Source organism: Dermochelys coriacea, chromosome 12, assembly GCF_009764565.3.
Source record: "Dermochelys coriacea isolate rDerCor1 chromosome 12, rDerCor1.pri.v4, whole genome shotgun sequence".
Classification (NCBI taxonomy): domain Eukaryota; kingdom Metazoa; phylum Chordata; order Testudines; family Dermochelyidae; genus Dermochelys; species Dermochelys coriacea.
The window spans coordinates 7,778,666-7,801,334 of NC_050079.1; the positions used below are offsets into that span (position 1 = coordinate 7,778,666).

The window sequence follows — 22,669 nt, forward strand, 5'->3', positions numbered from 1 at the left end:
ACCTTCGCTGACTCCACAAAAGCAGAGTGTCTCAGAAACTGCCTGTCATAAATATAAAGTGAAGGGTAAACACCTTTAAATCCCTCCTGGCCAGAGGAAAAACCCTTTCACCTGTAAAAGATTAAGAAGCGAAGACAACCTCGCTGGCACCTGACCAAAATGACCAATGAGGAGACAAGATACTTTCAAAGATGTGGGGGTGGGGGAACAAAGGGCTCTCTCTGTCTGTGTGGGGTTTTTTGCCGGGACCAGAGCAGGAATGCAGGTCAGAACTCCTGTAAAGGGTTAATAAGCAATCTAGTTAGATATGCGTTAGATTCTGTTTTGTTTAAATGGCTGAGAAAATAAGTTGTGCTGAATGGAATGTATATTCCTGTTTTTGTGTCTTTTTGTAACTTAAGGTTTTGCCTAGAGGGATTCTCTATGTTTTGAATCTGATTACCCTGTAAGGTATTTACCCTCCTGATTTTACAGTGGTGATTCTTTTACTTTTTCTTCAATTAAAATTCTTCTTTTAAGAACCTGATTGCTTTTTAATTGTTTTTTCATTGTTTGAGTCTGTGTTCACCTACGCAAATTGGTGAGGATTTTTATCAAGCCTTCCCCAGGAAAGGGGGTGCAGGGCTTGGGGGGGAAAGACGTTTCCAAGTGGGCTCTTTCCCTGTTATATTTTTGTTAGACACTTGGTGGTGGCAGCAATAAAGTCCAGGGACAAAAGGAAAAATAGTTTGTACCTTGGGGAAGTTTCAACCTAAGCTGGTAAGAATAAGCTTAGGGGGTTTTTCATGCAGGCCCCCACATCTGTACCCTAGAGTTCAGAGTGGGGAAGGAACCTTGACACTGCCCTTTCAAGAACAACTCTCTATAGTGTATTTTGCAAAATAACAGGGGCTAAAAACAGCAGAGGCAAAAAATAAACCACACATCGTAAAGGAAGCTGATTACATCGTAAAGGAAGCTGGTGTTGAAGCCATCTGACACAATCTTATCGACAGCAAAAGAGGCCTTTAGAGTTACGGCAGGTTAAAGAGACACTGCATGACAAGATTAGAAATCCTGTGAATCTAATCCAGATCACTGCATTAGCATCAGCAAAAAAAATTCAAGACCGAGATGAGTTTTAGCTTTCGATTTAAGTGACATTTCACTACCGTGGAAAGGTGCTGAGAATTCAGAGCCCTGGAGACTTAAGATCTTCTTTAGTCTCACAGAACAGGTACAACATGGCAGTGAAAGATTCCCATATCCTATCCAGGCTGCCCCATCCAAGTTCCTCAACCCTGACTTGAAGGGACCAACTCTAGAAGCTAAGGATAGTTCAGGCTATAACCCAGTAACCCAGTTCATTCATCGGCTTCTTTGCCAAGACCTTCCTGCTGTCAGTCCAATTCGTTCCAATTGTCAATGTTTTTTTGGTGGGGACTCCTGTCTTCAGGGACAATCTACTCGTTCCACTTAAAGCACAGAGTTGTACCAGTCCAGAGCTATCAATTATCTTGAAAAGGGGGTGGAGTAGCATTGTATATCAATGATGAGTTAGAATGTAAAGAAATAAGAAGCGATGCAATGGATAAGACAGAGTCCGTCTGGGCAAAAATTACATTGGGGAAGAAAACTAGTAAAGCCTCTCCTACGATAGTGCTTGGGGTGTGCTATAGACCTCCGGGATCTAATTTAGATATGGATAGAGCCCTTTTTAATGTCTTTAATAAAGTAAATACTAATGGAAACTGCGTGATCATGGGAGACTTTAACTTCCCAGATATAGACTGGAGGACCAGTGCTAGTAATAATAATAGGGCTCAGATTTTCCTAGATGCGATAGCTGATGGATTCCTTCATCAAGTAGTTGCTGAACCGACTAGAGGGGATGCCATTTTAGATTTAATTTTGGTGAGTAGCGAGGACCTCATAGAAGAAATGGTTGTAGGGGACAATCTTGGCTCAAGTGATCATGAGCTAATTCAGTTCAAACTAAATGGAAGGATTAACAAAAATAAATCTGCAACTAGGGTTTTTGATTTCAAAAGGGCTGACTTTCAAAAATTAAGGAAATTAGTTAGGGAAGTGGATTGGACTGAAGAATTTATGGATCTAAAGGTAGTTGAGGCCTGGGATTACTTTAAATCAAAACTGCAGAAGCTATCGGAAGCCTGTATCCCAAGAAAGGGGAAAAAATTCATAGGAAGGAGTTGTAGACCAAGCTGGATGAGCAAGCATCTTAGAGAGGTGATTATGAAGAAGCAGAAAGCATACAGGGAGTGGAAGATGGGAGGGATCAGCAAGGAAAGCTACCTAATTGAGGTCAGAAGATGTAGGGATAAAGTGAGAGAGGCTAAAAGTCGAGTAGAGTTGGACCTTGCAAAGGGAATTAAAACCAATAGTAAAAGGTTCTATAGCCATATAAATAAGAAGAAAACTAAGAAGGAAGAAGTGGGGCCGCTTAACACTGAGGATGGAGCGGAGGTTAAAGATAATCTAGGCATGGCCCAATATCTAAACAAATACTTTGCCTCAGTCTTTAATAAGGCTAAAGAGGATCTTGGGTATAATGGTAGCATGACAAATGGGAAGGAGGATATAGAGGTAGATATTACCATATCAGAGGTAGAAGCGAAACTGAAACAGCTTAATGGGACTAAATCGGGGGGCCCAGATAATCTTCATCCAAGAATATTAAAGGAATTGGCACCTGAAATTGCAAGCCCATTAGCAAGAATTTTTAATGAATCTGTAAACTCAGGAATAGTACCGAATGATTGGAGAATTGCTAATATAGTTCCTATTTTTAAGAAAGGAAAAAAAAGTGATCCGGGTAACTACAGGCCAGTTAGTTTGACATCTGTAGTATGCAAGGTCCTGGAAAAAATTTTGAAGGAGAAATTAGTTAAGGACATTGAAGTCAATGGTAAATGGGACAAAATACAACATGGTTTTACAAAAGGTAGATCGTGCCAAACCAACCTAATCTCCTTTTTTGAAAAAGTAACAGATTTTTTAGATAAAGGAAATGCAGTGGATCTAATTTACCTAGATTTCAGTAAGACATTTGATACCGTGCCACATGGGGAATTATTAGTTAAATTGGAGAAGATGGGGATCAATATGAACATCAGAAGGTGGATAAGGAATTGGTTAAAGGGGAGACTGCAACGGGTCCTACTGAAAGACGAACTGTCAGGTTGGAGGGAGGTTACCAGTGGAGTTCCTCAGGGATCGGTTTTGGGACCAATCTTATTTAATCTTTTTATTACTGACCTTGGCACAAAAAGTGGGAGTGTGCTAATAAAGTTTGCAGATGATACAAAGCTGGGAGGTATTGCCAATTCGGAGAAGGATCGGGATATTATACAGGAGGATCTGGATGACCTTGTAAACTGGAGTAATAGTAATAGGATGAAATTTAATAGTGAGAAGTGTAAGGTTATGCATTTAGGGATTAATAACAAGAATTTTAGTTATAAGTTGGGGACACATCAATTAGAAGTAACGGAAGAGGAGAAGGACCTTGGAGTATTGGTTGATCATAGGATGACTATGAGCTGCCAATGTGATATGGCTGTGAAAAAAGCTAATGCGGTTTTGGGATGCATCAGGAGAGGCATTTCCAGTAGGGATAAGGAGGTTTTAGTACCGTTATACAAGGCACTGGTGAGACCTCACCTAGAATACTGTGTGCAGTTCTGGTCTCCCATGTTTAAAAAGGATGAATTCAAACTGGAGCAGGTACAGAGAAGGGCTACTAGGATGATCCGAGGAATGGAAAACTTGTCTTATGAAAGGAAACTTAAGTAGCTTGGCTTGTTTAGCCTAACTAAAAGAAGGTTGAGGGGAGATATGATTGCTCTCTATAAATATATCAGAGGGATAAATATAGGAGAGGGAGAGGAATTATTTAAGCTCAGCACCAATGTGGACACAAGAACAAATGGGTATAAACTGGCCACCAGGAAGTTTAGACTTGAAATCAGACGAAGGTTTTTAACCATCAGAGGAGTGAAGTTTTGGAATAACCTTCCAAGGGAAGCAGTGGGGGCAAAAGATCTATCTGGTTTTAAGATTCTACTCGATAAGTTTATGGAGGAGATGGTATGATGGGATAATGGGATTTTGGTAAGTAATTGATCTTTAAATATTCAGGGTAAATAGGCCAAATCCCCTGAGATGGGATATTAGATGGATGGGATCTGATTTACTATAGAAAACTCTTTCCTGGGTATCTGGCTGGTGAATCTTGCCCATGTGCTCAGGGTTTGGCTGATTGCCATGTTTGGGATCGGGAGGGAGTTTTCCTCCAGGGCAGATTGGAGAGGCCCTGGAGGTTTTTTTGCCTTCCTCTGTAGCATGGGGCATGGTTGACTGGAGGGAGGCTTCTCTGCTCCTTGAAGTTTTGAACCATGATTTGAGGACTTCAATAGCTCAGACATGGGTGAGGTTTTTCATAGGAGTGGTGGGTGACATTCTGTGGCCTGCGCTGTGCAGGAGGTCGGACTAGATGATCAGAGTGGTCCCTTCTGACCTTAGTATCTATGAATCTATGAATCTTCTACCACTACTGGCCTGGACCAAATTCAAAGCAGTGACCTACAGGTTAGAAGCAAATGTCTCCACAATTCTCCCTGTACTGTTTATGTTTTTTTCCATTCAGCGACTTGTTACATAAGGAAAAGTCTTCCAACACACTGCATCTCTCAGAATCAAAAATAAACCAGCAGTTCCTCGCACAAATATCTTGGCCCCGTGCCTTCTTCACGGCTTTTGTTGAACACTGAGACAACACGTTTCGTCTGCACAATCTTGGGTTTTAATTTAAAAATGCAAAACTCCCCCGCCATTGTGACAAGGGGACAGGCTGCCCATAATTCCTCAGAGCAACATGTTCTCTAAATAGGGACCAGACACCAAAATAAGACCAAAGGCTGCCCTTTAGAAAGTGGTGAACTCTTGGTTCTAAAGAGCTGCAGGAACCTCTACTATAAAGAGGGGAACATCCACCTCAATCCCAGGGGATAGGAGAAAGAGAAATTGGGATTGGTTTTCTGGTGGTCTTACCAGAGAGCTGTCTAACTATGGCAAGTCTATAAGACACTCTATATCTACAGTGAAGTCCATGGTATTCTGCAATCCAACCTGCAGCAGCACTCATCTATAAATGCAAAGGTTCGACCCATGCAGATCACAACTCCTAGCATGCAATGGTCTGCCTCCATCCACAAGGAAGACTGTCCAGATCAAGAAGGACCCTTACATGTTAGGGCCTGTAGTCTCCATATGAAGGACGAGGAGACCTGCAGCATTGTCCCTCTTATGTAAGTGGTCCCATAGCTCCTAGGAAGTTGCCAAGATCCTTCCTCCCCAGTCCCTGAGTTGGGCCAGGTACGTCCTGCTTATCAAACACAAACAGTGCCCAACGGGACTGTAAGTATTCCTATGTGTGCGATGTTCCCTAGTGCTGCATTCTAGTCTGAGGCCTGTTTTCAGCGGAGTATATGTTTGGCAGGTGCTTTTTTTATTTTTTTGGATGGTAGATCCTTGGTATCTGGCCAGAACGGATTTAAATCATCAGATAATTCATCCAATTCACACACCATTAGTTTCATTAGCAGCTTCATACTGCAGAGCCAGAGTGCCTGAAACAAGACCACACAATGGCTCTCTGTGCTTTGCATTTTTAAGGGGGAACAAATTAAATGTATTTGTTCCACTGTCACAGGGCTGGATGGATGCTGGAGTTCCTCTTCTCCCAGAACAAACTCATGTTTGCAGGCCCTGCAAGGGGAGGGCACACAGCCTCAATTTAAGGGATGGCAAAGGGAGTAAATGAAGGCAGTTCTCTGCTCATCAACCCACCAGGAGGAATCATGCTGCTAATGCTGATTTTCAACATGCGCGGGGCATCGTGCTTCTGTTTAAGGAACCTCAGCTGGCCCTTGCTGATGGGCAACATTATTATTTGCAAAAGAAACTGCCCAAGAGCTGCTAACCTCTGCTCATAGCAGCTGGGCAGCATACCTTGTATTTTCCCAGATGTGCTAAAAGGAGTGGAAGTGATATTCTAGTTCTCTCCCTCTAGGTTTAGAGCTTATGTTTCCCCCTCCTCCACGTGTGCCTTCTGAAACAGGCTTCTTGATAATAGGATAAGCCTGCAAATAACGCACATCGCTAATCTATGTAACCTTGTCTTCTGAAAATGGTTAACCATATCTTCCTCCTCCTCCCCCTTGGGTTTTTGATCTTGTCCTTCTTTAGCAGATAGGCTCTTTGTTGCCACAACCCCCCTACTTCAGGTCTGCACAACGTCCAGCACAAATGGATAAGATTTCTCGCTCTCAGATTTCCTCTCAACTTTCCTAGACCCGTCAAACTCCAGCCCTGGGAAATAACTTGGTTTTAGTTCTGTTCTCCCCAAGGATGTTAGTTTTGACATGGTGACATGAGCTATAAGGCTATAAGGCAGGGGTGAGCAAACTACTGCCTGCGGGCCAGATCCAGCCAGTCAGGGCTTTGGATCCAGCCCGCAGGATTGTCAGCCCCATGGCCCAGCAGGGCTAAGGCAGGCTCCCTGCCTGCCCTAGCCCCACGCCGCTCCCAGAAGCGGCCGGCATCATGTCCCTGCGGCCCCTGGAGGAAGGGGGAGCAGAGGGCGCAGTGTGCTGCCCTTGGCTGCAGGCACCGCCCCCTTCAGCTCCCATTGGCCGGGAATGGGGAACCACAGCCAATGGGAGCTTCGGGGGAGGTACCCACAGGTAAGGGCAGCACATGGAGCCCTCTGTCCCCCTCTTCCCCAGGGGCCACAGGGACATGGTGCCGGCCACTTCTGGAGCAGCGTGGGGCCAGGGCAGATAGGGAACCTGCCTTAACCCTGCTGCGCACCGCTACCACCCTGAAGCCCGCACCCCGAACCCTTCGTGCATCCCAACTCCCTGCCCTGAGCCCCCTACTGCACCCTGCACCCCAACCTCCCGCCTTGAGCCCCTGCCAAACTCCGCACCCCTCCTGCACTCCAACCCCCTTCCCTGAGTCCCCTGATGCACCCCTCCTGCACTCCAATGCCCTGCCCTGAGCCCCCTCCTGCACACCGCACCCCCTTCAGCAAGCCAAGCCCCCCTCTTGAGCCCCCTGATGCACCCCTCCTTCACCCCAGCCCCCTACCCTAAGCCCCCTCCTGCACTCTGCACCCCCACCTGCACCCCAGCTGTACATTCATGGCCCTGCATGCAATTTCCCCATGCAGATGTGGCCCTCAGGCCAAAAAGTTTGCCCACCCCTGCTCTAGGGTGTTTGGATCTGATGGCGACGACAGTGTTAAGCCACGACAGTGTTAAGATGTAGCTTCTGCTCAGCATCTCCTCCAATAAAGAGTGACATGTGCAATGCATACGTCTCATCCAGCCAAGCATGATCAAGACTCATGAACAGTTCAAAGGCTTTTCCCAGTGAGTCACTGACTGGACTGCAGTTCACACAGCATAGAACTGAACCTCATCACTTTAGTGCCTCTCCTTTTTCTTGCCCGGTGGCCCCCACCTGCTGTTCCCAAACTATGTATCTGAAATTCATTCAGGGCCTGACCCCAGTCCATTGACCTCCCTGGGCTTCAGATGAGGCCTTAGGTATTCAAACACAACCCATCTCCAGAGTCTCCCTGAACAATGCAAATCAACACTGAAGTCTTTAAACCATGATTTGAGGACTTCAATAGCTCAGACATAGGTGAGAGGTTTTTCGCAGGAGTGGGTGGGTGAGATTCTGTGGCCTGTGTTGTGCAGGAGGTGGGACTAGATGATCAGAATGGTCCCTTCTGACCTTAGTATCTATGAATCTATGAACAGCAGTACCCAATATACACCAGTCCAAACCTGCACCATCATGTAACATTCAATACTGACCTAATAACTAGCCAATTCAAAACAAAAGAGCAGTTTCATACTTAGCTGGGGCTCCAAAAAACAGCTCATCGTACAACTTGGAATGGCACCTCTGGATTCTAACGAGGGCCTTGGCACCCTGGATACTACATTAGATTAGCATTGCAGTGTGCTCAGATTGGGCTCGAGTCATTAGGGATCATGACAGCATTGCCCCAAGCCTCTACATGTCGCGTAGGACTGTGGATTGTGACTCGGGCAGCTCTGGAATGTTAAGGAATCATTTTAAGCCTTCACTGTGCCATGACAGAGGTTGACATTTCCGAGCCCTGTGATCATAATTCTAAGGTTTTTGTCAAAATGAAAAGACAGTCAAGTCTGCAAGATGAATGTAACTGCAGCGAAACCAGACGCATCACAGTGAGAACTCACATACCCACACTCGCGGGTCTGAGAAGATCACTTGTGCCAACCTAATACAGGATTTCAGGCAAACTTGGGAATGTTCTGAAGTTTCCAATACCCACCAGAGATGATCACGCTTAGCTGATCATTCCTCTTAAAAGAAAGGTTTCAGAGTAGCAGCCGTGTTAGTCTGTATTCGCAAAAAGAAAAGCAGTACTTGTGGCACCTTAGAGACTAACAAATTTATTAGAGCATAAGCTTTCGTGAGCTACAGCTCACTTCATCGGATGAGCTGTAGCTCACGAAAGCTTATGCTCTAATAAATTTGTTAGTCTCTAAGGTGCCACAAGTACTGCTTTTCTTTTTTCTTAAAAGAAAAACACTGATCAAACACGAAAAGGCACTGATGTGTGCAACCATGTCTAAATAAAAGACAGACAGACCATATATGATGGGTTGGATCACAGAAACCCCTTTGGGACTGCCACCTGATGTGCCTAGACTACCTTTGAGCCCATTTTCCCTGCCAGCTTGGGACTTCAGTACCTTGCCTTGTTTGAGCCAGACATGCTTGCCTGCTGCAAACACAGATCCAAGTCTGAACCACATCCCCCACAAGCTACTAGCTTAACTGAAAACAGCTTAAGAAGTGCTCCTGTCTCCAGTACTCAGATACCCAGCTACAATAAGGTCCAAACCCCAAATAAATCCTTTTTACCCTGTATAAAGCTTATACGGGGTAAACTCATAAATTGTTCGCCCTCTATAACAGTGATAGAGAGATATGCACAGCTGTTCCCCCACCCTCTCCCAGTATTAATACTTACTCTGGGTTAATAATTATGTAAAAAAAGTGATGCTACTCAATATAAAAAGTAGGATTTAAGTGGTTCCAAGTAATAACAGACAGAACAAAGTAAATTACTAAACAAAACAAAACAAAACATGCAAGTCTAAGCCTAATACAAAAGAAAACTAAATGCAGGTAAATCTCACCCTCAGAGATGTTCCAATAAGCGTCTTTGACAGACTAGCCTCTTTCTAGTCTGGGCCCAATCCTTTCCCCTGGTACAGTCCTTGTTCCAGCTCAGTGGTAGTTAGGGGATTTCTCATGGCTGCAGCCCCCTTTGTTCTGTTCCACCCCCTTATATAGCTTTGCACAAGCCAGGAATCCTTTGTCCCCCTCTGGGTTCCCACCCCTCCTTCTAAATGGAAAAGCCCCAGGTTAAAGATGGATTCCAGTTCAGGTGACATGATCATGTGTCACTGTAAGACTTCATTACCCACTTGTTGTGCACAGGTATACAGGAAGACTTACAAGTAAACAGAGCCATTTACAACCAATTGTCCTGGTTAATGGGAGACATCAAGATTCCAAGCCACCATTAATGGCCCACACTTTGCATAATTACAGTAGGACCTCAGAGTTATATTTCATATTTCTAGTTTCAGATACAGGAATGTTACATTTATACAAATTGAATGACCACACTCAGTAGATTATAAGATTTGTAATGATAATTTACAAGAGACCTTTTGCAGGAAGCATATTCCAGTTACATTATATTCACACTGATTATCATATTTTCATAAGATCATATAGAGTGCAATGTCACACCATAAACAATTCAGGTGACCACTGTAAAAACGTGAACACTTGTCCAAACAACTTGGCTTAATTTTAATAGGAACTAAATGTCCAACTGGGCTTAGAGAGCTTTGAAAATCTCTCCCCCAGTTGTCTTAAAAACTGGGCTATACATATATCCCATGGGCACAAGCTCTCATGCTATTCCCATTACTTCCTGCTTCCGGTCCAGCTGGAAGCACTAAGACAAAAGTCTGTGTATTTCAGTACTTCTGCCACAAATTTTGACTAGGCTACAGGGACAGACCTAGGGGAACATGGAAGACATTTTAGTGTTAACTTGTTCCAACGATGGCACAGCCAGCTGTGGCTCTGATTGGGAGAAGGTTCTGTTGATTTCTTGTTTTACCTGCACTTGTTCACCCAGCCCTCCTTAAACAGCATTCATTTTATTACCCCTTTTTATTGAATTCAGATGAAATCAAAACTACACCATATAGGAATGTATTACATAAGTTTGTGAAAATAGTGGGGTTTAACTGATCGAGCCATTCAGTCTAGAGAACATTTGTAAATGGAGTCACTTGACCCTTCTGTGCCTCAGTTTCTCCACTCTGTATTTCCTGTCCATTCAGGCCCTGATCAGGCAAACATTTAAGGACGTGCAGAACTTCACTCATGCATATAGCGCCATCGGCTTCAGTCGGACTATTCACATGAGTGAATCTATGTACACACAAACAGCATAGGGTAAACAACTTGTGACTTACCTCTGTCCATTTGCCATTGACTTCTATGAATAAGACACAAAACGGGTCAGATTTGGAGGTCACATCCCTGTCCAGAAGGTTTTGGCCGCACACGGATAATTCGACTTTGCAAACACAGTACTGGGTCCCGATAGGCCCAGCAGGAGAGGGGCTTAATGTATACGCCATGGACTCCAGTAGTAAAAACTCCAGACAATCTGCAGGAGATAAGGGAATGTAGGAAAGCGTCAGTCATAGCAGAAAAACAAACAGCGGGCTTATTGTAGCAAACACTACGTCAGTTCAGGCTTCAGCAGCAAAGCTCCCAAAATATCCAGAGTCTGAGCCTTTTACATTAGCTCCATCCTGAAACATGACTTCCCATCCTGATCTATTCTAAGAATTTTATTTTGTCTGTGTCTTCTATTCACGTTTACATCATCAAGGCCCAAGTGACCAGAGAGAAGATTCCTGATATCGGAAGACATTATAACCCAGCAGATTAAGAAATAAAGTCCAAGAGCTCCAAATTAGAAAATTGAAAAAAGAGGATTTTTTTTTTTGTAACGGTGAATGTAGTGGGGCATGGTTTTTCCATCAAGTTTGGAGGCCTTTCTCAAAGAGAGACACTCTTGCTCACCCATATGTTTCTGGGATCAGTGTTCACGCGCACAAGGGAAAAAGAATTCCCTTCACTGCAGGAATTATTGGTTGAAATTCTATAGCCTGTGTTATATACAAGGTCAGACTAATAATTTGTAGGTCATAAGGCTGAAAGGGACCACTGTGATCTAGTCTGACCTCATGTAGAATACTGGCCATAAGGCTTCGCTGAATTAATTCCTGTGTGGACTAGAGCATTGCTTTTAGAAAAACATCCAATATTGACTGAAATATTTCCAGTGATGGAGAATCCACCACAACTCCTGGTAAATTATTCCAATGGTTAATTACCCTCGCTGTTAAAAATGTGCACCTTGTTTCTAGTCTGCATTTGTCTAGCTTCAATATCATCTGAAATAAGAAGCAGAAAGGCGCCAACAACAATAATCATCGAGGGAAGGAGGTGGAAAGAGGTGCAATTCTGGGAAGATCTTAGCGAACAGAGACGAGACTTTCTTTACCATTTCTATTAAGTTCTTGCCACGATGCTGCAAAGTGTGTGCTGGCATTTAAAAATAAGTCAATGTATGTCCAGTACCCAATAGTTAAATTGGAACAGGAGGGTTTGGCCACACCCTAGAAAAAAAAAACCACACACAGCAAGTCCAGTGTCTGAGTCAGCAGCTACACCCTTTACACAAATCTACAGCGGCTCAGGTCAGGCTCTAACATTTAACCTAATAAGTGAGCTATTCATGGGGGCATATCAACATTGGAGGTAATTTCCAACTGAGACTGCAGGCCTCCCACCACGAGCGGGACAGGAACCGGTGCGGCAGGCCGGCAAACACAAAGCTAGAAAAGCTGCCTGTAGCCTTTGTGACGGAGCAAGGCCAGATGGCTATAGAAAAGTAGTGGGAGATAGCTATATTAGCTCCAGGCTAAACAAATCCCTGGTACCAGGATAAGTGAAATGTCAGCTGCTCCAGGTCAATTAAGACACCTGGGGCCAATTAAGAACTTTCCAGAAGGCTGGAAGAAGGCTAGGTTGATTGGGACACCTGAAGCCAATCAGGGGTGGCTGAAACTACTTAAAAGCCCCCACCGTTAGTCAGGTGGGGGTGCATGTCAGGAGCTGTGGGAGGAAGTTGCATGGTTGGCGAGGCTGAGCAGTACACATCATATCAGGCACAAGGAAGGAGGCCCTGAGGAAGGGTGAAGTGGAGCTTGAGGAAGTGAGGGCTGCTGTGGGGGAAGTAGCCCAGGGAATTGTACATGTCATGTTTCTAAAAGGTCAGCTACCACAGCTGATACTATTAGGGTCCCTGGGCTGGAGCCCGGAGTAGAGGGTGGGCCCGGGCTCCCCCCCGCACCTTTGCCCCCTGATTAATCACTGAGACTGGGAGACAACAGAGACTGTGCGAGGGAGGATAACTTCTCCTCACCTCCCTCGCTGGCTTATGATGAAAATGGCTCAGTAGACTGTGACCCTTGTCTCTAGAGAAAGAAGGGTTATGTGGAGGGTCACAGTGAGCCTCTGAGGCTAGCGAAATCCGCCAGGAAACGTGGGCCCCACGGAAGCAAGGACAGAGCTTTGTCACATCTTGCGTATCTGACAATGGAACACTGTTACACCACATTTAAACCACAGAAGAGCAACACTTAAAGCCAACAGATGATATTTCACGACATCGATTTTAAAATCAGACTGAAAGTACTTCAAACAAAAACATTCCCTGGCAGCGTCTGTAATTTAGACATTGCAGTCTTGTGCATGAGCACTGGAGAGGGGGAGAAATTTTCCAGAATCTCAGGCCTTGCCCACACTGGAGTGGTGGTGGTGACGGGGCTGTTATATTGCATTAACTCTACTGCTACAGTTAAAGTGGTGCAGCTTCCGGCAGTGTGGATGCAGTTACATAGGCATAAACGATGCTTTATGTCAGTGTAACTATTCCAGTATGGGAAGGGGAATGAACTATACTGGTACAAGGCATCTTTATACCAGTATAATTGCACCCACACTTGGAACTGTACAAACAAACTCTAGCCAAAGCAGTATTGTGTTTAGACTAGTCTTCAGTTACTTAGGAGCCTATGTTATATTTTCAAAAGTGACGTAGGCACTGAGGAACCAAGATTTTAAAAAGCGATGAGAGATTTTGGGTGCCCAATCTGCTGGGCCTGAAAGGAGCCTGATTTTCAGAAAGGGCTGAACCTCCAGCCTTTGAAAAACCAGCCTGTATTAAAGTCTCTCTTGTTGGCCAGCCAAAAATCTCTACTTAATTTTAAAAATCAGGGCTCAAGTCTCATTGAAAGCCAATGGGATTTAGGCCCTCAAGGGCCCAAATCACTTTTGGAAATGGGACTTAGGCCATTTTTAAAAGATTTCTCCTGGCCAACACTTTTTGGAAAATGTTGTTGTTTTTGCTAAAATTTAACAACAACTATATTCAAAGTTTGATCACAAGAAGATTTAACCAGCTCTTCTGAGAGCCTAGAAGTGAATGATTGAAAAACAGACTAAGCAGCAAAACAGATTAGTTTATTCTCATTGTCCAAGCTGAGAGAAATGCAACAATAAATGAACAGTAAACTAGATTTTAAATATTCTATTTTAATAATCCAAGGAATAACAATAATATAAGTAAGAAAACCAGTGATGCATCAAAATCTAAACTTAAAAAAAAATCTGGTTAATACAGAGAATTCTTTCCCAGGTATCTGCCTGGCAGGTCTTGCCCACATGCTCAGGGTCTAACTGATGGTCAAATTTGGGGTTGGGAAGGAATTTTCCTGTCGGTCAGATTGGCAGAGACCCTGGGGGGTTTTCTATCTTCCTATGCAGTGTGGGACATGGGTCACTTGCAGGTTTAAACTAGTGTAAATGGTGAATTTCTCTGTAACTTGAAGTCTTTAAACCATGATTTGAGGACTGCAGTGACTCAGCCAGAGGTTAGGGGTCTATTTCAGGAGCGGGGGAGGTTCTGTGGCCTGCAATGTGCAGGAGATCAGATGAGATGATCACAATGGTCCCTTCTGACCTTAAAGTCTATGAGTCTAGGAGCTGATGATTTCGGAAAGCTGTAAAATCTGGTTTTTAAAAATTAGAAACATTGAGTAGGGCGGTAAACCGCAAACAACTGTACAGATGTTCATGCTTTTAGGAAAGGATTTTTATTGCCAGTGAAAAATGATGGCCCCTTGGCCCGTCTGACACACAGGGTTTGTGTTGGTATAGCTATTTTGGTTAGGGATCAGAGTAGCAGCCGTGTTAGTCTGTATTCGTAAAAAGAAAAGGAGTACTTGTGGCACCTTAGAGACTAACAAATTTATTAGAGCATAAGCTTTCTGTGACTTGTTACCAAAACAGAGATTGAACTGAAACAACCCCTAGTGTGCCTATGGTTATATTAGTATAAAGCTGCTTTATATTGGTGTAGCCGGTGCCCTTTTCCATACAGAAATGAGTTCACCGGGGTAGATAAAACTGCATCCATGCTAGGTGGGTCGTATCACTTAAACTCCAGTAGTATGGTTAAAGCTGTAAAATTTTTGTGCATGGACAAGGGCAGGGTATCCACAGGGCAGGTACAAAGCAGACAGCAGCACCTCTAGGGGTAAAATGAATGGTTCATGCCTCGGGCCCTACCAAACTCGTGGCCATGAAAAATGTGTCACAGATCTTGAAATCTGGTGTCCCCCATGAAATCTGGTCTTGTGTACTTTTACCACTCTGGGCTATTATCGGGGGAGGGGGTCACAGTATTGCCACCCTTACTTCGGTGTTGCCGCCTTGTGACCCCCTTTGGGTCGGGACCCCCAGTTTGAGAAATGCTAAGTCTGGGCTTTACATATACTTTGCCATTTTTAAATACATATTCATTTTTTGTTACAACACTGTGAAATTGAACATTTAAATATCTGGTTTCAGAGTAGCAGCCGTGTTATCTGTATTCGCAAAAAAAAAAAAAAAAAGGAGTATTTGTGGCACCTTAGAGACTAACAAATTTATTTGAGTATAAGCTTTTGTGAGCTACAGCTCACTTCATCAGATGCATTCAGTGGAAAATACAGTGGGGAGATTTATATACACACACACAGAGAACATGAAACAATGGGTTTTATCATACACACTGTAAGGAGAGTGATCACTAAAGATGAGCTATTACCAGCAAAGGGGGGGGAGGGAGGAAGAAAACCTTTAGTGGTGATAATCAAGGTGGACCATTTCTAGCAGTTGACAAGAATGTCTGAGGAACAGTGGGGGGGGGGAGAGGAGGAATAACATGGGGAAATAGTTTTACTTTGTGTAATGACACTCCCAGTCTCTATTCAAGCCTAAGTTAGTTGTATCCAGTTTGCAAATTAATTCCAATTCAGCAGTCTCTCATTGGAGTCTGTTTTTGAAGTTTTTTTGTTGAAGGATAGCCACTCTCAGGTCTGTAATTGAGTGACCAGAGAGATTGAAGTGTTCTCCAACTGGTTTTTGAATGTTATAATTCTTGACGTCTGATTTGTGTCCATTTATTCTTTTACGTAGAGACTGTCCAATTTGGCCAATGTACATGGCAGAGGGGCATTTCTGGCACATGGTAGCATATATCACATTGGTAGATGTGCAGGTGAACGAGCCTCTGATAGTGTGGCTGATGTGATTAGGTCCTATGATGGTGTCCCCTGAATAGATATGTGGGCAGAGTTGGCAACGGGCTTTGTTGCAAGGATAGGTTCCTGGGTTAGTGGTTCTGTTGTGTGGTGTGTGATTGCTGGCGAGTATTTGCTTCAGGTTGGGGGGCTGTCTGTAAGCAAGGACTATTTCCCCAGGTTATTCCCCCCTCACCCCCCACTGTTCCTCAGACGTTCTTGTCAACTGCTAGAAATGGCCCACCTTGATTATCACCACTAAAGGATTTCTTCCTCCCTTCTCCTCCTGCTGGTAATAGCTCATTTTAAGTGATCACTCTCCTCACAGTGTGTATGATAAAACCCATTGTTTCATGTTCTCTGTGTGTGTGTGTGTGTGTGTGTGTGTGTGTGTGTGTGTGTGTGTGTGTGTGTATAAATCTCCCCACTATATTTTCCACTGAATGCATCCGATGAAGTGAGCTGTAGCTCACAAAAGCTTATGCTCAAATAAATTTGTTAGTCTCTAAGATGCCACAAGTATTCCTTTTCATTTAAATATCTGAAACCCTGAAATTCAAACTTTTTAAAATGCTACAACCATGAAATCTAGGAAAATGGACCAGGAATTCGGTAGGGCCCTATTCATGCCCATTCAGCCATTAGCATCTCTGTTGAGAATGCCAACACAGCTGCCCGTTTGTGTTAAATGTAACATTGTTTTTGGTGACATTGAGACCTGCACACTTGGAACTGGACAGAGCCACATCTCACTGCCCATAAGCCTCGAACATCTATCTACTGATAAGGATGCTGGGTCAGCACTGACCCAGGCTGGGGTTGAACCAGCTACATAGAGAAAGGAATTTGCAATTCCTTCATATGCAATTGCTCAACTTCCTGTGTACTGTGATCTTAATGTGGGGGTAGAAATAGAAAGTCTGGGACTCACATCATTTCCGGGAAACTCAGGAAGAGCTTTCTGTTGATTTAGGAAGGGCCGTTTTAAGGTCTTTGAAAGGAAACTCCAGGACCTTGGTGGAACCCAAGTTCCCCACTTTCTACTCCCTCCCCTGCCTTAAGATTAAGGCTTCTGCCCTGGTATAAGAGGGTCATTGCCTAATTCTAGATTACCAGCCCCTGTTCCCTGCCCCACCTTGCAGGACAGAATGGTGGGAAATGGACCCAGAGAAAGGAAGGGAGGCTCAGACCAACAGGAGAAAAGCCTGCATGAGTGAATATCATTGCAGCTACTGACTGGTAACATGGGCAATGTTCCTAGGGAGCATTCAGACAGCAGAGAGCTAACAATGGTGAACTGCTTTTGTAACCAGGCCCCTAATTCAAAGATAGACTTGCTTCCACACCCAGCCTCTTCTAGCAGCAAATGCTGGATTCAAGTACCTCCGTGTGCCATTCCTGAGCAACGAGGGGGCCAAATTCTTCGGCAAACCTGCCACTAGACTCTGACACATCTAGAGAGCCTCCCAGCTCTATTCCTGTGCTCTCCAAACACCCTTGAGAGAAAGAGTTTCTAAACAGCAGGGCTTCCTCGCTCACCACTAAAGCCACCTCATCTGGCTGGAGCTGGGCTATTGGCTGGGGCAACGGAAAGCAAACACAGGCTGGTGTTTCATCCGGGATTAGGCATGGCCAATGTTCTAATTTACTGAGGAATGCTTCCCTCCCCTCCGGTGACATCAGCCCATTAGGCTCAGTTGTAAACTAGTTTAAGCGCCCCAGGGCCACTTACCTCTGATATGGCAACATTTCACATCATGTTAACACAAAAGCCAAAACTGGCGAGAATCAGGACAAATGTATTTTTTCCAGGTGGAAGTCCATGAATGCAATACCCCCGTCTTAAATACACATCGTCATAGTGTATGGTCCTAGGTCCACTATTAGCCAACCTTCAGGGAAGAGCTGGCACTGAGGAGCAACACACCTGATGATGATACTATCTGTGTTAATGATCCAACCCAGAAGAGTTTATTCAATCCTAAAATGCAAATTAAAACACATATCACCGTCTCCACTATTTCATTTGTTTCCACTGTTTCATTTCAGTTTGAAAGGGAAAGAAGTTTTCCAGCCCTTCCTTTTCAGTGTAGTGCTCCTGAGTACGTTTTAAATTAAGCTTCCAGTAGATTTTTGGCACCAGGGTGGAGATAAGATTTAAACTGTGTGTATTTTCCTGGAGTTTGTGGAAAGCGAAAGGGCTTCTGTTTGGTAGTTTCAGCCCTGCATCCAGCCCTGCATCCAGACACGACTGCTGGAACCGGGTAGGCATAGGAGTCTATCACACAGCGGCACTCGCCGCCGTGCTGGGGAGGGAACAGGATCGCTACCGTGTTTCCCGTTGTAGAGAAATGGGTCCAGGGCAGAAGGAGAATGGAAATCACTTGTGCCAGCTGTTCAGTGATATCTGGGATTAGTCCTGTTTCCTTGGGCTGAGCTCACACACAGTTCTCGCAGGCCATTCACCGATGCCCAGGACCCGTTACTACACTGCAAAGCTTGCGTCACAGCACAAAGACATTTAGAGCAGAGATGTGCCTGAGCCAAAGTCTGGATCTGAAACCGCTCAAGGTTCAGCATGAATGTTCCGAGCTGGAGTTGTGGCACAACCTATTCCAGAGAAAGGGGGGCAGCTTTGAAGAGCTGATTGGAATCTAAATCTTTCCCCAAACTGGGGATGCTTAGGTGCAGGGTTTTGGTTGAGCCCCATCTCTGGCAACGTCGAGGGGAAGAAAAATAAGACAGCTTTACGCAAGAGCAGCTCTACGTCCTAGTTAAAGAGCAGCAGATGGGCACAAAGAAGGGACAGAGGGGAGTGGTGGGCAGGACACACGACCTGGAAAATGGAGCGATTTGCAGGTGCTGATAAAGATGCACGGGATTAAAACGGGGCGGAAATCTTCCGCTTGAGTGTTTTTTTGACAGACAATTGGGTTTTCAACTAAATGAAAGTTTTTGCAGAAAGCATCTGCTTTTGGGTCACGTTTAAAACCCCACAAACTTTTGGGTTTTCTGGTTTCTTGATAGAGTCTACATTTTTCAGACAGGCGGGGGGAAGGAAGGGGAAAGAGGGGGGACAACATTTTTCTGACTAGTCCTACAAGTGATCCCTGGGGTAGGAGGAAAGGGAGAACATAAGAATGGTTATACTGGGTCAGACCAATGGTCCATCTAACCCAGTATCCTTTCTTCTGACAGTCGCCAATGCGAAGTGCTTCAAAGGGAACAAATAGAACAGGTAATCATCAAGTGATCCATCCCCTGGCATCTACTCTTAGCTTCAGGCAAGAGGAAGTCTTTAAACCAGTATCCTTCCCATACTCCTGTTCTTTGAGACCAGCTCATGGAACCGCCACTACAAAACTGCAAACATCTTCCTCTAGGCTTCTAAACTGCCTCTGCATCCATATGGCAGGGTATTAAAATGTGATTTTCGTCCTCTTTTACTTACCTCGCATAGGCATGAACACTGATCAACACTCTCTCTCTCACTCTCCAATTGTGCCAGCTGTGCTCCTACCTTATTAAGGGTTGGTGTTTATGCCTGCTCCTAGCTCCGTTTGCTAATGGTTGAATCTTTGTACCAAGGAGCATGATAATCCTGATTGTTCATTTCTGGAGGAGAGGAGGGAACAGGGGTCTCCTTCAGTGGTTACAAGTCACCGTCAGTTAAACAAAAACAACAACTGGAAATGTGCAATCAGTATTGTCTAAAACAGCTAAACTGAGCCCCAGGTTCAGCAAAGACAATGGGGGTCAGTGCACAGGACACTGAATTGGAAGGCAGGACACCTGGGTTCTGCTCCAGGCACTGCTACCAACCTGCACCTTCAGGGAGCTGCTTCACGTCACTTCTGTGCCTCAGTTTCCCTAACCGAAAGGCAGGAATAATGTCCACTCTTTGAGATCTATGGATAAAAAGCATTATCTAAGAGCTCAGTATTATGACTAATTGTTCTCCTACCACCTTGCCTCTGGCAGGATTCCCCAGTGACAGACAATAACGAGGCAGGTTGGAAAGGCACACTGAAGTTGTTCTCTATACAGGTGTGTAGCTAACAATTTGAACATAGAACATACACACACCAGCTGTTCCATTGCTTCTGGCCTGCCCAGGTTCACTTGCCATTATCCACAAGAGGCCCCATTCCATTCTGGTGTTAATGGAGCTGCGCCAGTTTACACCAGCTGTAGATCTGTCCCCGTATGATCACTAACACATCAGCTGCGGTGAGAGGCCTAACATGTGAACAAAGGGCAGGGGAAAACATCCCCCCCAAGTACCATATGGAACATCACCCCAAGGATAACAAAACATGTGCTTTGGGATGTACATTGCATATGCCCACCCAAAGTCAGGCATTTATACACAGTGCACGTTTGCTCGCACCATAAGCAGATCCGCACAGCCGTGGTGATTGAAATTCACTCCACATTGGGAAAAAACCCAAAGTTTTCTAAATTCTTGAGCCTCATTGTCCAGGTTGCCACGATTTCTGCCTCGCATTTAAAAGTCACTCTCACAATAGGCTTAATTTTAACTCCTGCTGGAAAAATCTGAGCTCTTTGATAGGCATTAATTGCATTTATTTAACTGACAGGTACAGACCAGCAGGGGAGGGGCCATCATTTCAGGTCCAGCCCATATGATCATGGGAGGATTCCAATCATCGGTCGGGAAGTAAAAGGAGAGCAGCCTGATTTCCCCTTTACACATCCCAAGGCCTCCAAAACCTCAGACATTATTTCTCTTTCCAGGGCTTGATTCTGATCTCACTTATAACATGTAATTGGTTGGTCTGGTTTACCCTGATACGAGACCAGCATTGCCAAGAACATAACGTACCGCCATTTCAAGGAGAAATGCGGGATTTCAAAAAGGACCCACGACATGGAAAGTCTCCGAGAGGGATGTATATCGTTAAATGAACAAAAGGAGGAAAATCTTCTAGCCCCATCCATCCCAGAAGGGGGGTATCTGCCCCAAGAAAAGGTGGCCTGACGTTTGTGAGTGTCGGATCTTCTGGCCGCCTCTGTCCCCTGAAGCCTGGTTTTCCAGTTAACACATTAGATCACCCCCCCCTTTTTTTTTAAAAAAAAAAACACACATCATGCAACCAAAATCTTAAAATAGCCAGACCTGTTCTATTTATACCACTGTGTCATTTTCCCTCTGCCACCCAAAAGCAAACACAGTCCCGCAGTGCTGGCAGAAGCCCAAATAGCTCGGCTATTACTCCTAAAAGCAGAGGCAGTAAATGACTCTGTGGAGGAGCTTTTCCTCAGTACAGACTGGCACATAACAACTGTCCTTCCCTTGCACATCCCTCGGGTTTGCTCCCTGTCATGCCTCTAACAGGGGCCTTAGGCACTTCAGAAGCAGCATTACTATTACAGTAGCATCCGGAGGCCTCAAGGAACTAGTGTGTATTGTACAGAAGAGCTCACAAGCCAAACAGACAAGATGGGGGAGGGGAAGCCGATGTGAAGTGATTTGCCCAAGGCCGCATGGCACATCAGGGGCACAGCCAGGAACAGAACCTCAGCCCAGGTCTCTCAAGTCTTAGCCTGGAGCCCTGTCTACTAAACCACACATCTTTCAAGCTGCAAGGCAGAAATTTTTCTTTGTGGTAGATGCTGGACAGCGAACAAACGAGCAGAGGCACTAACCTCTCCCACTTCTCCTTCACCAGGCACTCAAGGCCAAGCTGGGGAGGCCACACTGAACTACCCCAGCTAAGGATCTGGTCCTTGAGCGCTAACATTTTATCATGTGCATTCAGTGCCAGGGAGAGGTGACAGGTTTACAGCCTTGGAGTCTGAAGTGCTGGATTTAACAGGTACATCAACAGCAGCTTGTCCCACATGGCCCCATCAATATCCCTCAACCTAAGAGCAAGTGGGGAGTTCAGTCCTCCAGGCCCTTTCAATCCCTGGCCTCTCTTGCAGATGGCAATGGCTGTTTACAAGATGTGCCCTGGAGATGGACTCGGACCAGGCTCCTGGCTCTGAGCCCTTCTGCACTGTAGGAGCATTTGCAGGGCTTAAATTGAGCTGGAGCTGTCCGGAGCAGAGCGCCGGTAAATATTTTCAAACCCCCTGGGGATTTTAATAGCATGGGGGGGGAGGGGAGAGAAGCGGTCCAGAAAATACTCTGAGAATTTAAGCCCTGAGCGTTTGCATGCAGAGCAGAATTTTGCTTTATAGCCAACCCCTAGTAGGATCAGACCTGAGAGCAACTCAGTTCACAGAAGCTACCCAACGACAAGAGAGGAACAATTCTTAGACATCCTGACTGCCCTGGGGTGGATTTCAAGCAGCAACATCATGGCCGAGGCCTCTGAGGGTATGTCTCTGCTGCAATTAAATGACTGCGGCTGGCCCATGTCAGCTGACTTGGGCTGCAAAAATTGCAGTGTAGACGTTTGGGCCTAGGATAGAGGCCAAGCTCTGGGATCAAGCCTGAGCCCTCACACCTACTCTGCAACCTTACAACCCCACAGCCCGCGTCGGCTGATGCGGGCTAACCGTGGCTGTTTAACTGCAGTGTAGACAGAACTGGACTTTGTATGCTCCTTCAACAGCTGGATTGGTTACGTGGAGGGATTTTTGTTGGCCTAGATAGCCCCCAAAAGGTAGCAAGGGGATGCCAGGAAGGTGGGTTGGTCTCAATTTATAACTCTGCTATCAAAGGTAGGCAGTTATCATTGAGCTGTTAACTTCATCAGTTCAGTATTTTCCTCTGGAGAACTGACTGACTCTGATTTTCCTGGAGATTCCCAAGGAGATGCATTCATTACAATGACTGC

The 22,669-nt window shown here is 45.1% G+C and overlaps 1 protein-coding gene across 8 annotated transcripts in view; it reads right to left on the reverse strand.

Moving 5' to 3' along the window:
• The window catches only part of CPNE2 (copine 2), a 157,332-nt gene that overhangs the window by 106,063 nt on the left and 28,600 nt on the right, over positions 1-22,669 (reverse strand). For 7 of the 8 annotated variants that reach the window (XM_038367856.2, XM_038367855.2, XM_043495234.1 and 4 more), the window contains exon 2: positions 10,632-10,828. In XM_038367856.2, coding sequence (XP_038223784.1) covers positions 10,632-10,799 — 168 coding nt within the window. In that variant the 5' untranslated portion in view covers positions 10,800-10,828. Of the gene's footprint in view, positions 1-10,631; positions 10,829-18,159; positions 18,170-22,669 lie in introns of all 8 variants that reach the window. The other variant, XM_043495233.1, reaches the window with a different exon arrangement.